Below are 16577 nucleotides of genomic sequence, written 5' to 3'. Positions count from 1 at the left end.
TAGAATTTAATCTTAATCGCATGGGAGTCATATAATAAGTTTGTTATAAAAGAAGAATCGTGAGATATTTAAGTCTTAGTCCTAACTCCTATTTCAGTTAGTAGGTTTATTGATTCTTTGTTTCTCAAAAGATGCTGATATTCAATTGAAATTGAGTAAGGGTTATTGTACATATTATTATTATTACTTTTACTCGAAAATCTTAAACTGCTATCTCAATCAAAACTTATGAGATAATGTTTCGATTACAATCAACTGATACTTAGTAGTTATGCAAATTCGATAACTTAGGGGATTTTGGAATAACTTAAGATGCAAAAAATAATGAAGGATTATCAAAGACGACTTTAAATTTACAAGCTTACCTAGATCAGCGTCAGTTATATAAGATTAAATACGTTAGGTATTTGTTCATGATAGCGATTGTGTATTTTTTGTTTACATTAAAATACAACTCGGGGTACAGAGCCAAGTTTCTGTTAATTCAAACACCTTCCAAAAATATAAATTTTAACTAAGCATTAATTGTCAAAAGATACCGGAGGGACTCTAAGCAGATCGCAGACTCGTCGAAGTTGATACTAAGCACACATGAAATATTTTAAAAAAAGTTTATTAAATACTTTAGAATTTTGTGAACTGGTTTGCTATTTAAAAGCATTTTGAAGCAACAACTAGAAAGAAACATAAATCTCATGGTTAGTAGTGATGTGAAGTGGCTTATACTAGAGATGCCACCATGAATAATTCTGACAACAATCTCGTCCAAATAAACTCTCGGAAACAAACGAGTGAATCTATTGTACAATTTTTTACTAGTTTACTCAAAAATTGCTTATCGAATAATAGACTATAATAATATCGAATCTTATTTTTTTTCAGCCTAGGGACGGCACTGAAGTTTAATCTGGTACTGTGTCTGGCTGAACATTCATAACACCCACAGCTACTTATTGCAGTGCTTGTGTATAAAGGTGACCATTCATCATCCACTAGCTATAAATGTTCATCTTTATAATGGCAGTGGTTTAACAGTACATAATCAGGAATAACAGAAATATAATAATTTGTTTAAAGTGTACATACATATAAATGTATTATTTCTGTAGTGCAGTATATATATTTTTTTATAATCAAATTGTCAGGTATTATTAGCTGACAAACTAAGGATTTAGGATAGTAATAGTTTTGGGATAAAAATAATGCTTAACAACGTCTATGACAGTTTAATCCAGTATCAATCGAACTTTATACAAGTTCACATAATTGTTATAATAAACAAACATTGCGAATTTACTAGAAAATTAACATGCAATGATATTTTTCATATGATTGGTTTTTTGGAGTTATACACTATTATAAAAATAAAAATTATACATCTTATTTGTTGTAACAAATGTTTGAAACAAAAAAAAAAAATAGTACAACTAAATATTGATAGAAAGGTATGATAAAATGTGAATAGTTTGATTCTAATCACAGTTAATTTGAAATAAAAAGGCACATGTAAAATCAAGGTGGGGTAATTGAATCTTGAAGCATTGTGCTTCCACCACCAAACCGACACTACATTAACAACAAAGATACAGGATAAAATCATAAACTTCCATTGTCAATTTTCTCTCGTCACACTGTTGTTGCACTTAATAGTAGAAAATATTTAATTTCTTCTTTATTAAAATACATATTATTTACAAATGTTTAAAATAAACCATCAATCCATTTCTAGTCTAAATCAAAGTAATAAAAAGTTTACAGTGATTTAGCAAGTACCATAGGTATTGCAGTACAATATTATAAAAATGTATTAATGAAAATAATGCTAAAACAAAGTGGCATATCACTTAATGTATGAAATAAAAAATGTTACGAGAGAATTCCTGTATGATTATAAAACTGTATATAAAATGTCCATTGTACATCCCATGTGATTACATTATGTTTTCTTGTATCATAAAAGTTATACAAGTTTTTCACCAATTAGTACATACTATTTGCTGGTATTATTTTCACACTGATCTTCGGGGGAATAATTAGAACACTACACTATCAGTGCACAATGTTGCTATTATGTTATACCCCCAAAACTTCACCAGTCTTTAATCAAAAGGATCAACTCCTCTCACCACAGATTTTTTCTAGTTATAAAATTACTATATTTCATTAATTTAGTCCACAAATTTGAAATAAAGTCCACAATTCCACACAACATCATGTGATATGAAACCAACACATGACAATTTATGATAATTAATTAATGTTCTGTTCACTAGTCATTATTTAATTAAATGTTCTTCCAGTATAAAACATTATTTAGCACATTTTAATTTGTTGAGTGTTTTTTTCTCTTAGCAAAGCACTGTTCAAAACAATTAATAATCTATTTTATGTAACAATAGTTCAAGTTTTAATGCAACCTCTGTAAGTCACATTAAATGTAGGTTCCTCATTGCTATTATCTGCATGTCCATTAGGCATACAACTCTTGTAATGCGGTACCAATTATTTACTTGAGTACTAGGTGTCTATGGAGAGAAGCCAGTCCTCAAATAGTTCTCACACATTATACACGATTAATTCCGAGCTCTTCCACGTCCACGGGAACCATCACGGTCCTGTAAAATTTTCACAGTTTAAAATTATTATTAAAAAATTATATTACATTTAAAAATGAAAAGAATACGCACCTTATGATGTGATCTATTATAACCTGAATCCCGGTCGCGGTAGCCATGATCGCGATTGTCCCGTCCGTCACGGTCATCCCTGTGATCGCGGGGGTCGCGAGCATCTCGCATGTCACGTGGCTCACGAACGTCTCGGTGATCCCTGGGCTCCCGTCCATCGCGATGTTCACGGCCATCTCGTCCATCTCGATGGTCTCTATATTCTCGATAATTACGATAACCACGTCCACCCTCGTGATCTTCGCGATTATTGTCCTGTGGGTGGTGAGGTACTTTGCGCGAGTCTTCCTCTTCTTGACGACGCTCGTAGTGAATAAAATCATCGAATATAGAGGTGGAATGGCAGTAACTATGCATAATACGTAATACCTGAAGACCCTTGGCATGCGGGACTTCTTGTGTATCGCGAGAATTTGTCACTGGTTTATTCTCATTGTTCTCTAATTTGATATGACGGAGCTGAACATTGGGAACGTCCTTAACATAAATCCACCTAACACGAAATTGTCCCTTCCACTTGTCTTGCGACCACACGTTTGAGTTGGAATTATAATCGACGGCACTAATCATACGCGCCATTCCGCAGAAATGGCCACTGCCATTTACAGAAAAGAACAGAAACACTGCCCCTCCCTCTCGTTCGCGATCGCGAAATGCAGCATCTAGCCGTTTATTACCATGTTCTGTGCTGCACCAAATTTCATATTTAATACTTCTATGTATATCGTCTTCTGAATAAGACTTAATGACAAAGAAGCGAGTAAGAGGCGCGCTAAGGTCAAATTCCTTAGGATTATACTCATTTTTGACTCGCAATTCTTCTAGGACAGGGTGAGCCGTTGCGGGAGCTGGAGCACTGACAACAGTCTGAGCGGGTAGAGGTGGCACCGGGTGAGAAGGGCGAGGCTGATGCGGCGGTGGAGCACGAGGCGCATGAGCCCACGCTTGGGGCGGCTGATGCTGTGGCGGCGGCCCACGCTGCATAGGTGCAGCGGCGGGCGTTGGTGAAGGCTGTGGCATCGGCAGCGGAGCTGGCACGGGCGGTGGTTGTAGTGGTGGCGGAGGTGGTGCAGTCACTACCGGAGCGCTCTTACCAGCATCCCATGTACTAATATCCATGTTATGTTTCCCTGGCACGATTGGCGGGGGTGGCATTCCAGGCCCCTTCTTCTTCAATCCGCCGCTCTGTGAGGACGGAGCGGGTTTCGCCGGTTGACTCGCTATTGAAGCCCATGTCATCTTTTTGGGTTGCGATCCACTTGAAACGTCTTTAAGTTCTGGAGTACGGTCTTTATCGTTCTTGTTGTGCTCGCCGAGCGCGAGTGCCTGTACACCGGTTTCAACGGCCTTAATTCCATCTGGGACGTACAATCCATCATTTCTATAATAGTCATCATACTGCTTAGCACGACCTAATTGACCCCAAGTAGAGTAATCACCATTTCCAGGGAAATAATTAAATGTTGAAGCTGGTCCAAAGGCAGCTGTCGAAAATGGCGTTGTTGATGGTCCAAAGACACCTGAAATTATAGTTCGCAAATGATATACTTGTTCAATAAACAACAATACTATTTACTCAGTTTAAAATTGACTTTCGGTATATAATCATAGTTTTTTTATGACTGGAATAAATACTAGCTACCATCCATGCCATAAGAATCATGAGGATTGTATCCTCCAAGGAAAGTCATTGGATCTGTTCCATTGGTAGACCATGTTCCATCTCCGACTCCAAAGGCCTGATAAGGAAGTGCTGTTGTACCATAATAACCTGAAAAAAAAAGAGTAAAATTGTAAATTAATATTTGACATGAAAATATAACATCTAAACTATATAAATATGATGATAAGAAATTAAAATAACGGGGTAATATATAAGATATATTATTGAAAAAGCTGCTCAGTTATATGCAATTTGTATGTAGTTGTCTGTAAATAATAAATATAAAGGCAAAAATAAAATGTAAAGAAATGTTAAAATTGTTAAACAGATGCAATTGTAGTTGCTACTTTAAATCATTACTCATAGCTTACGGGGTTCAGGTTCTCTACAATACAAACATTTTATTGTTACAACTCTGAAAATGCAACAAGTGACTTGCTACAGTAGATCAATCAACATTAAGCTTCGAGCCAAAATTCAACTTCAGTCTATTTGCTGTATACACTATTGTTTTTTACTCTCTTGTTATAAATTGTTTTACACATAAAAAAAATCTTCAATTATTTTTAATTTATGAACAATTGGAAAGTAATGAACAAACACAACATCGGATTTTCATGATTAACTTTTAAAAAAAGGTACTTGATTTTGTTATCTTAAACAGTATTAAACATTAATTACTATGTACAAGGTCACAATCTATTACTCCAATAATTGATCAAAACTAGTTTTAGTTTTTAATTATCTTAACAAAGAAGGCAAGCACCTGATACTAAGTGGTCATCCTTCCCCATAAGCACTTGCACTAATACAAATATATGTATACTATGTACTAGGAGTGTCACTGCACTGCTAGTACATAGGATCTACGATCTAAGATGTTATGTTCCATTAGTTTGTGATTACAGCTGCTTAGTCACCAATCAGACAGCAACACAGCAATATAAAGTACTGTCGCTTGGCAATATGATATTAATAAAAAAACAGTATATTAACAATAATAATAGAAAGTAATGAAGCCATGCGCATTGATAAATACTATCTTAAAGCATAATGCTTAATTAAATTATATAAGCTTTGATAGTTCTATACTAAAGTCTAAATGATTACTAAAAACTTAAGAATAAAATGTATGTACCTACCTGCCGCGCTGTAGGGGTCGGCTGCTGACGAGATGGGTGGTGCATAAGATGGTTGCTGCTGGTGACGCCATGACACCTCCGCCAACTCGTCGCCACCACTCTCTAACTGTTGCTCTTTAGGTACATTTGTCACTGAAATGAAATATATGTGTGGAAGTGAAACAGTTGGGATGATACATAGTTTTCAGATTTCTATAACAATATTAATTTATATATAATAAAGGATAAATAAATGGGAATATATTATATATTGTATTTTTTGTGTAGAGTGTAGAAAACAATTTTTATGAATGTAACGGGCAATTTGTTATAAAATTATATTTCAAATTATTCTACATAATATACCTAGTAAATAGCTCAAATAAATGTAAACCATATAATAAAAGACTAAATTATATCAAAGAAAAATCTTCTTAAGTAATTACTTAATAATAATACATTTTTTATGCATTTTTATAAATACAATTTCCTATACAATGACAAGGTTTATTTTTAATACCTATGATCAACTCTATATTACATGTTGTTTTAAAATAAAGAAGAAAATCACTGACCTAACTTTACTTAAAAAAGTTTAACAAAGTCTGTGCACACATTACAAATTATAGTTATCACTGAAACACTACAATTTTTTTAATAGCAACTAACAGTTGGAAACAAAAAGGACAAATAATTTTCAATAATATGAATACATTACTATTCATGCTTGTTCCATCAAATCAAATGAAATAAAAGAAATAAGTAAAAAAAAATATGGATTTTTAAATAATATATTTTGAACATAAATTATAAAAAAAAAAATGTATATTAACCTCTAAAATTTCAAAACAAAAAAAATCACTGTGTTATAAAAAATAAACCACAAATAATAAGTTGAGATGCATACATACATTACTATTCATGCTTGTTCCATCAAATCAAATGAAATAAAAGAAATAAGTAAAAAAAAATGAGGATTTTTAAATAATATATTTTGAACATAAATTATAAAAAAAAAATGTAGATTAACCTCTAAAATTTCAAAACAAAAAAAATCACTGTGTTATAAAAAATAAACCACAAATAATAAGTTGAGATGCCATAAAATATATAAATAAAACAATACTTGACATAATATGTTTAACCTTAAAAATGAAATAAAAGATAAAAAGAAGTGTACCCAAAGACCAGATTTAATTATTATCCTTAATAAAAAAAGAACACTCAAATAAATACCATGTTTAATAACTACAGATTAGTTATTTATTTATTATATGATTTAGTATTCCCTTTCATTATATATATAACAAAAATTATCATAAATATATCAATAATATCAATTTTTTAATGGTATTATAATAATAACAATATATTGTTGATAAAAGAGCTTGGAGTTAGTATGTTTACAAGATAAATACAATAATTAATAATTGTATAATATGAGTCTTACTCGTATATGTTTAGATTGTTGTAATAAAGTAATAAGCTACTTTTATATTAGTTATTTAATTTTAGAATGATGATTCAAAAGTACTTGCTAGTCTACTTAAATAAAGTATATCTTGATATGGAATAAGTTAATTACAAATTTTAAAACACTTTACAAACATTAAAGTAAATTTATGCTACTTATTACAAATGACGCAAGGAGGATATCAAAAGGTGATTCCCCTACTTGCACAGAATAGAGATTGTCGAGTTATAAGAAGTTAATATATAAAGGAGAATAAAAAAAGACTTTAAATTGAATTATAAAAACAAACGAATGAGTATAACATTATAACTCACACAAATATGTTTAATGATAATTCCATTCAAAAGATTTTAGATCAATTCTTTTTCATAATTTGTAATGAATTATGCATTAGAAAGTATGACATTGTTTATACGAGAATTGTATGTGATTATTTGAGGAATAAAAACAAATATTCAATAACATTATGTAATCAAATATAATTTAAATAATAATATGCACATATTGACAATGAGAAGCATATAATCTACACTAATCACAGCATTTTTGGATTTTAAGTACAATTGTTTTGAAGGTAAATTAGTATTGTAATCATTAATTTAATCATATCTTAAAACTGCGGTTTATAATGATTCACTTCTAACTTTCTCTGTAATGAGTGTTACTAAAGAAAAATCGTAGTAAATTGTTGTGTTGAGGAATGATTAATATTTGTAACGCAATAATATAGAAAGTGAAATTTATATGACGCTAACGAAGGCATCATGTTCGCATATTATACCGGACGCGAGTCGACCGGTACGAGGTTCTTCCTACTAAGAAAACACCTGCAACGTCATAATGGCACATCTTTACCTTGGTTCCCTTGCCCTTTCATCCGCTACACGTCCAACAAACATGAAACAAGAAACAAAAGGTATAAGTATTTGCAAAGAAATCACTGTAATCATACGTAAATAAAGCATAAATAGACGATAATGCGAAATACCTGATCTGACACGCCTGCTGACATTGGCCGCGATTTAAACGTATTGAACACTTATTAAAGTCTTTACTCACGACAATATCAATATTTATCACATGAGTTTCACTACACAAAGTCCGATGTACCCTAAAATCACTTAAAAATAATAAAAAGTCAGTATTGTACAAAGAAATAATGAATGTCCGAAAAGGAATAGGAACGAATATGGACGTAGCAATGGCGACCAATCAGGTGTTGCCAGTTTAGTAGAAGTAAAACAATAATAACCTTTATTTCCGATATGGCAAAGTTAACAATCTCATAAATATTTATACTGTTCAGCTTTAATCGAAGTTTTATGTATATTAGATTATTATGAACTGACTCTAAAAAAAGAATCAATAGTGTATTAAATTTAATTCATTCGTAATTATATATTGCTGAAATAAATATAGTCATTTCATTCAATTTAAATATCTGTAATATCAGAATTATATCTGAAATATAAAAAATTAAGATAATTTATCTACTTTGTGACAATTTGAGGACCTTCATTACCTTCTTAATGTAATGCTTGAAAAAAGTATCTTATTAATTAAGAATAACATATTATACTGTCTTTAATATTTCATTTATTATAATAAATTTTAAAACCATATCATTTTACACAAGGATTTATTACTTTTTACTGAAAAAAGATGATATTGTCTTTGTTCCTGTGGCAGCCTTTTGCCTTGCCTTTTCCTTTGCTGATAATGTTTTTGGTTTTTTCATTTCTGTTACTGAATTGTTTAAGGTCATTTTAATGTCTTCTGAGTCATCATTGGTTTCATGCTTAATTCTTTTATTTGTTTCAATACCTTCAGCTTCAGATTTTCTTTTATTACCAATATATTCTATTAATTCAGTTTTAAAATCAAAGCACTTTTCCAATTTATCAATGATATCATCTTCAAGATACTCCGATATTATTCCATTAGCATATTTTAGGTAAAACTCTAAAAAATATATTTGATTAATGGATGATGAATTTTATACAAGATTATATATAAATTAAATATATAGTTTAATTATTTTTTTGCTTCTTCCCATTCTGTTACCTTCATCAACATGCTCATTGTTAGCACTGCTAGATACAAATGTTGCAGAGACAGCACCTGATGTAACATGTACATTTTTTTCCTTTAACTTTTCAGCTAGTTTACGTACTCTACTTTGAAGCCAGATTAAGGTTTTTTCTTCATTATATTTGTATGCCTTTAGGTCAGCTGGACCCTAAAATTATAAATTAAAATGCCACATCCAAAGGTAAGCATATGTAAATTTAAGTAGTAATTTTTAATAGAAAGTTGTCGTAAAATTTTACCTAATACATAGTTTCTCACCTTTAAATCCGCAATTGTATCTAGGTTAACAACGAAATCAATTATTTTATCAAAACCTTTTTCTGCTAATAAGTCTTCCAGTGGAATTGCTCTATTGCTACATTGCTCCCTTAATCTAGGTAGTACTGTAAGAAAATTAAATTACTTATATAAATACAAACATCAACAATATATTGTAACTGAATTTGTAAAATATAAGTATAACAATTTAGCACTGACCTAAAAAAAATGGATTAATTGGTGTCATCATTAAGAAACTGCCATCAGATTTAACGGTATCCTCTAAAAACCACGAACGATATGGTTCACTGAATGTTATGATTTCATACATTTTATGGTTAACATCATCTAAACAATACTTTGTGGGATCTCCATGTGCAGGGTGAGGAAGCGTTATTATATTAAAATTACTGTTATTGAGTAATGATTCTGGAAAAACACACAAATAGTTATTCATTAGTCTACTACAGCTGATTTTTTTTATCTGATTAATGGCTTCATTTTTTTACCCTTTGCAAGAAGAATCCAAGAGTTTTCTACACGGTTTTTTAAAACTTCTGTGTCTTTTGCTTCACTAGGCAATGCTTTCTTTTTTGATCTAGTAGACATTATTAGTAATTGTTATTATAATATTTTTTATTGTAAATGAAATAACAAAATGTTTGAGACTATTTATTTTCCCGCCACTGTTTTCTTTAAGCTCAGGTGTCACGTCACTTTCAATGTCAAATGTCAATGTGAAACATGAATGAAGTAAATATACATCAATGGCATCAGCTGACTGTATGATTGCCATTATGAAAAAGAACAATACATTATTAAAAGTTTTATTTTTAATAGAATACCTAATGAATAGTGGAAATAGGTAATTTATTATTTTATTTTAAAGATTTCTATTTATTATCTTCATAAGATACGCTTTATAATCCGACGATTTTTAAACGAATGTTTGACGGTAATTGACTTTGACACACTATATATACATAAATAATTATGACATAAAACAACTGACAATTCAATTTTACCGCCTTTGTCAACTAACAAATTTAAAGTTTGTTTCGATATTTCGTGATATATTTTGTTTAATTTAAGAGACTTAAATAATATTTTCACGATGCAAGCATTTCTAAAAACTGGTAAAATATCAAGTGCAGATAAACCTTCTTCATCTGGAGTCAAATCAGTAAAAAAGAAACCTCCAGCGCCATGGGTTGAAAAATAGTACGTTACTGTTTAAGCATGTTGATATTAGTTAATTTTATAAGTATTTAACACTGTTTTTTATTGTTTAGCCGGCCTAAAACAATAGACGACATCGTTGATCAAGCAGAGGTTGTACAAGTTCTTCGCGAGTGCTTGGCGGGAGGAGACCTACCGCACTTGTTGTTCTATGGTCCGCCAGGTACAGGCAAAACGAGTGCAATTCTCGCAGCTGCGCGTCAGCTCTTCGGGGATATTACTCGTGATCGCGTCCTTGAACTTAACGCATCAGATGAACGTGGTATCCAAGTGATAAGAGATAAAGTTAAATCATTTTCACAACTTACAGTCAGCAGTACAAGGCCCGAGTGAGTATATTTTTAAAATACTTTTACAATATATTTTATTAAGTATCCATGTAAAAGTATATAATACAAAATTTTATACAGTGGTAGGCCATGCCCCCCCTACAAGCTGGTGATACTAGATGAAGCGGACTCTATGACGACAGCGGCACAGGCAGCGCTGCGTCGGACCATGGAAAAAGAGACTCGCACAACTCGTTTTTGTCTCATTTGCAACTACGTCTCTAGAATCATACCACCTATTACAAGCAGATGTTCTAAATTTAGATTTAAACCACTTGCAAGAGAAAATGTTATAAAGAGGTATTTTTTTTATCTTACATACATAGAAAAATATCTTAATTCCTGCTGTTTTTTTGTGGATAAACTTAACATTTATGATACATTTTAGACTACGGGATGTTTGTGAAGCAGAAGGTGTAGATGTAGGCGATGGTGAGATCTTACATGAGGCAGTTGACACATGTGAAGGTGACTTGCGTCGTGCACTCACAGCTTTACAGTGCTGCCAACGCTTAATTGGAAAGATAACCTCTGATGGATTAATTGAGGTAGATGAGAAATCTTCAATATGATCTCTTATTAATATTTTTGTTTATATTTACTAATTTTTAATTAAATTAAAAAAATCCATATTTTTTTCCTTAACTTTGTCTTCTATGTTACCTGTACCTACCTAAAAATTATTGATTACACTAAAAATATAAATTTTTAATTAGTATTGTATTGATATAAAGGTCTGCACACTAAGTCTACTGACTCAGCCCAGCAACTATATGTAAAGTGCATTATTTTAAGAGAATCATGATGGTGATTTGAATTCTGCTATGGTCATGTCTAACTAACATATCACAAACATTTTCGTTTTGCAGGTAACAGGGCTTGTGCCTCAAAAACTGACCGATGAGTACCTCGGCATCAAAAACTACAGTGAATTAGAGATATTTGTTGAAAAGTAAGTACAAGTAACAATGTTTATATTTTAATTTGTACATATAAGAAAATAATTCTTTTTCATACATAAAATATGGCTGGATATTAAAATTTACATGAACAGAGTATGTTAGTTAAAAATGAAAGGAATATTGAAATGAGATTATTTATTACTAAAAATCATCTATTGAAACACCTCATTCTAAATTAATATTTTATAGTAATTATGTATGTAATGAAATGTTAATTATTTAAAACAAACCAAAAATTACAAAATTTTCAGTATCATATACATATCATCATATACTGAAAATTTAAAACAAATACGTAAATTTTAGATTTGTTTATCTTTTTTCCTACTTCCATTGGAATAGGCTATATAGACCAATTGTACTTATTATTGTCAGTTACGATACGATCCTTATTATATTCCGATCCAACTTTGAAAAGCGGCTAAACGGCAATTATTATGTTGTGACTGTACATTTGTAAGTAGAATTAGTTCCGAGATCTCATGTCGATCGCTTCTAGAACAATGCTGCATTTTTATTTAATAGGATAACCTACGATGCCCATGCAAGCGGCGTCAAAATTCAGATTGAAATCTTAGGAATTAGACGGTATTATACAAAACGCACGCTTTTACCTAACTTACCTTTTCCTATGGGAGTCAAACCGCTTGTGCTTATGGGCAAAATGAGTTTTTAAAACTAAACATCATCTGAAACAAATTTCTACTACTCGGGTTATCCATGGTATGTGCGCGACTGCAATCAATAAAGACAAAAGAAGCGGTCTATTATTTTTATTGATAATGGTTTAATTTGATGTTTACATCATTTCATAGTTTTATTTTAATTATATGGGACGGCAAATCCGAACCGACCGCAAAGAGTTCAGGCGAAGGACAGGGACTATATTATATGCTTTTCGAGGCACGGGTATACACTTCAAACTGCCAGACTTTGGGTTGCTACTGAAACTTTTTTGATAGAAAAACCCAATAACTATTTACTGAACAAAACCTGGGACTTGAATCCAGGACCTTGCGGCCTTTATATCTAGTTCCTACTCCTGCGTGTACGATGAGCTTAGTTAAGTGTAATTTTGTTACATGTCGTAAAATTCGTAATTAAACGTATAAACGAAACATTTATAATCATAATGTTGGTAAGATAATATTTTGTGTAGTGATACAACAACGGGAAGGAATAGTTTAATAGAAAACAGTATATATTCTATAAATGAATATTTCATATGATTATAATAGTTTAATATGCTTCCTTACCGTCAAACCGTAGACGATAAAAATTGGTTTGGATTGGTTGGAAAAAAACTTGCAGTTTTTTTATTAACTTTGTCGTAACTAGCCACTAGATGGTGCTCATTGTAGTACAATGTAACACATAAATTACTATCCGTTTAACTATTCGCCATGAAAATTGATATAAACACAGCTAGGACACCGCTTGCCGTGTTAGGAGTTAATATTTTAAATGCGAAGGTATGTTATTTGTTCTACTCTCACACAGCAACAGGTTGACATGATTTTTTGGCATTTTCATAGTCGCAACCTGTCGAAGGCTACTGGTTGATAGTTTAGGTACATATAGTAATATATTATATATACTGCTGAGCTGAGCCTGGCTCTAAACGCGCGAAATTGGAGCACACATTGTCAAACCCCTATTTTAATTCCTCGCATACATTAAAAAAATTGCCTTTTTTCCCCGGGACTCAAACTATCTCGATACCAAATTTCATATAAATCGTCTCAGCGGCTTAAGCGTGAAGAGGTAACAGATCGAGTAATATTCACATTTCTAATATAGATTTATAGAAAAAACTGTATCTGTGGTTTTTTATACTTATGTCATGCTAACTATGAATCGCTTGTTGCAGTTTCCTCATGGAAGCATATTCAGCGTCACAGCTCTTGGAACAACTGAGCGCTACCGTGGTGAAGGCTGGTCATCTCACCAACAAACAGAAATGCGTTATAAGTGAAAAAGTCGCCGTGTGCTCGTATCGGCTGCTGGACGGCGGCGCGGAAGTCATGCAATTGACTGATTTAGGTTGCACGATAATTATGGCAAATAATGATCCATAATTATTATTCCATTATAAATTCACATTTTGGTGTTATTTCGAAGGTAATTTCATGAGCGAATTATGTTTATCAAATAAGGAAAAATAATGTTTGTTAATCAGGGATTCTTAAAGGAATACTATGTACAGTCAGCATCAAAATGTATACATTTTTGATTTATTGTTTTGAATTCATGGCTTAATACCAAAACTACCAATTATGAAATATATTGTAGAACATATAAAACTATTAATATTAAGTTTTTATATTCGTTAGAATATACCAGTATTCCGATGACTTTCATATGTTTGAAAACAGTGCGAATATCTCGAGAACTAAGGCACTAGTGACGTCATATTTGTTATTTTTGATCATCATGAGCTAGCCTGCCAGCAAGTACAGGGCCGGATCTAACATATGGCTTTTTGAGCTTCAGGCCAGGGCCCCGTGGATTCAAGGGGGCCCCAGCTAAGTTAAGTCAAAGTCAAATAAGACGATAGAGCGAAAGAATCCATAACTTTATTAAATTAAACAGATCGTTATTATGTTCATGATAGTGAGAGTGATAATGGAATCATGATAAATATTTAAATGAGCGATAATTGTCGTGTTGAACATTTGGTTATATACAGGTAAATAATCGCTAAAACTGAACTATGTTACATCATATATTGAATATTATACACTTAAATCATTTCGCCTGTAGCCTATTCCAATCAGAGAAATAATAAAGATAAACAAACGTTATATTTACGTATTTCATGCAATTTGGCTCAGTTATTTTGTACACTAGTAGTACTTGATTAATATATCCTTTTTATAATGAAACACAATTTCATTTGAATACTTATATCGACTTTAATATTGTTTCCAAAATTCTGATAACAGCTTCATCCAAGTTATAAACGCCATTTTTCAAGAAACCATAATGAATATGATAGATCGTTCAAGCTCTCGACCAATGATGTCGCCTCAATGCGATGTTGTTTATTTGGATTTTGTCCTCTTGTGGTTGGAATAGACTATATGTTATATTCTAAAACATCGTATGTCACGTCACACGTCTGTGTATCTTATCCCTTGTACATGTTCTTTAAATACTTGCCAACATTTCCGAAAGCACTAGTCAAAATTCTACAGTATAATCGCCGTGCTTTTAAGGCTTGTATGCTTGAAATTAATAATATTTTAATATTAAGTTACACGATAAATTAAAACTGGTATACTTTGCTATTGATATGTATAAAAGAAAAATTGTATATTAATGGGCAGCATTATTGGATAAAAATATTTCTTCCTGAGGTCATTGTTTTTACTAGATATTCATGGTTTAATGAATAAATCGTTGTGTATATTATATCACTTACTGGGTATTCCTTTGCGCACTTGTTATATCTTTTCAGAGTATTAGTCAGTTTGGCCGACTTTCCTTCTCCAAGCAAAATAGCCCATTTTTGTGCCCCGGCGGCCAACATTTTGAGAAAAACACACATTGAATCTTCATAGATTTCGTAATCAAAATCTTCATTAATTTTGATTGTGATTTGTGAGTCGAAACGACAATAAGGTTCATATAGTATATTACGCTCTTAAGTGTAGCCGAGGTGGTTTAAAAGATATAACCGATGATGGCGGGTTTAAACTACCCTAAATTTTCATGTGCTTAATTTGTGTTTATAATTCATCTCGTGTTCAGTGATGAAGGAAAACATCGGGAGAGACCTGTCATACTGATCTAGATCACCTGTATGTGATGTGTCTAATTTCAATATTCACCAATCAGCGTTGTTGAATCCTGGTGGAATTAGCTCCAAACCTTCGCCTGAAACCAAGAGGAGGTCTTAGCTCAGCAGTGAGCCATTTAAAAGCTGTTACTTTACATATATTAATACAGCTTGTCCTTTGTCAAAAATATATATTTTAAGCTGAGACATATGGGTCATAATATCTTCAGTTAAGTTTGTACTGCGTTATATATTTGATTTATTTTATATTCCATCACAGTACTGAATCAGTACCATACATACCGTATAATATTTGTAAAATAAATGAGAATAAATATCGATGTCACAGATAATATTTTTTTATTTTACAATTCAAAATTATATAAAAGAAAAAAACAAAATGATGAACGTAAGAACTATCCTAAATATTATGTCTTTATAAATTATCAAGTAGATATAAAATAGACACGAATATTCTAGAAAGCGAATTCATGTTTTCTATCCTAGACAAAGGTGCACGCACAGGTATAAAACACGATCGTGAAATATCAAAAAGTAATATGCGACATTGAGTTTAATGATAACATTTAAAGGATACACGAATCATAATACATAGTATATCCCCGTTAGTCGGTTTTCGACATTTCATGAGAGTTCCGAAGTGCGTTACAGAATAGCATTCCTTATTACATTACTGAATATTAGATATATATTCATAAATTATAATTAGAACTTAAATAAATGATAATTTTTTTCTCTATGAAACTTAGGTGAGTTTTTCTGCGTATGATAAAATTTTAACTTCTATGTTCGTCTAACAATATCCACCAACTGTATAAGAGCAGCGTGGTGGAATTAGTTTCAATACTCCTTAAAGGGAGTGGAGGCCTAAGCCCACCAGTGGAACATTTACAGCCTGTTGAGTTCCAGTGTGAAGGCGTGACGGGTAGCTTGTTGAATATAAAACAAGCT

General features: G+C 31.8%; 3 protein-coding genes across 5 annotated transcripts; 1 reads left to right on the top strand and 2 right to left on the bottom strand.

Annotated features, from left to right (window-relative positions):
- Positions 1-1211: 1211 nt before the first annotated feature.
- On the bottom strand, positions 1212-8162 carry LOC125071994 (YTH domain-containing family protein 3). 3 transcript variants are annotated; one of them, XM_047682451.1, is made up of 6 exons: positions 7934-8162; positions 7801-7825; positions 5493-5624; positions 4327-4458; positions 2688-4207; positions 1212-2615 (listed from the first exon to the last, which is right to left on the bottom strand). In XM_047682451.1, exons 1-6 carry the CDS (start codon positions 7955-7957, stop codon positions 2574-2576), a joined length of 1875 nt encoding a protein of 624 aa, XP_047538407.1. In that variant the 5' UTR covers positions 7958-8162; the 3' UTR covers positions 1212-2573. The 3 variants fall into 3 exon arrangements, with proteins under 3 accessions (XP_047538407.1, XP_047538417.1, XP_047538426.1); XM_047682461.1 differs by having other exon boundaries at positions 4330-4458; XM_047682470.1 differs by lacking the exon at positions 4327-4458.
- Positions 8163-8535: 373 nt separating this feature from the next.
- LOC125073436 (ribonuclease H2 subunit B) lies at positions 8536-9998 on the bottom strand. Its single transcript, XM_047684264.1, has 5 exons — positions 9804-9998; positions 9514-9723; positions 9295-9419; positions 9010-9184; positions 8536-8907 (listed from the first exon to the last, which is right to left on the bottom strand). Exons 1-5 carry the CDS (start codon positions 9901-9903, stop codon positions 8588-8590), a joined length of 930 nt encoding a protein of 309 aa, XP_047540220.1. The 5' UTR covers positions 9904-9998; the 3' UTR covers positions 8536-8587.
- Positions 9999-10326: 328 nt separating this feature from the next.
- On the top strand, positions 10327-14365 carry LOC125072221 (replication factor C subunit 4). Its single transcript, XM_047682749.1, has 6 exons — positions 10327-10515; positions 10587-10862; positions 10944-11162; positions 11251-11410; positions 11732-11814; positions 13695-14365. Exons 1-6 carry the CDS (start codon positions 10409-10411, stop codon positions 13900-13902), a joined length of 1053 nt encoding a protein of 350 aa, XP_047538705.1. The 5' UTR covers positions 10327-10408; the 3' UTR covers positions 13903-14365.
- Positions 14366-16577: the final 2212 nt, after the last annotated feature.

Source organism: Vanessa atalanta, chromosome 2, assembly GCF_905147765.1.
Source record: "Vanessa atalanta chromosome 2, ilVanAtal1.2, whole genome shotgun sequence".
Classification (NCBI taxonomy): Eukaryota; Metazoa; Arthropoda; class Insecta; order Lepidoptera; family Nymphalidae; genus Vanessa; species Vanessa atalanta.
This window is presented reverse-complemented; position numbering and strand designations above follow the sequence as displayed.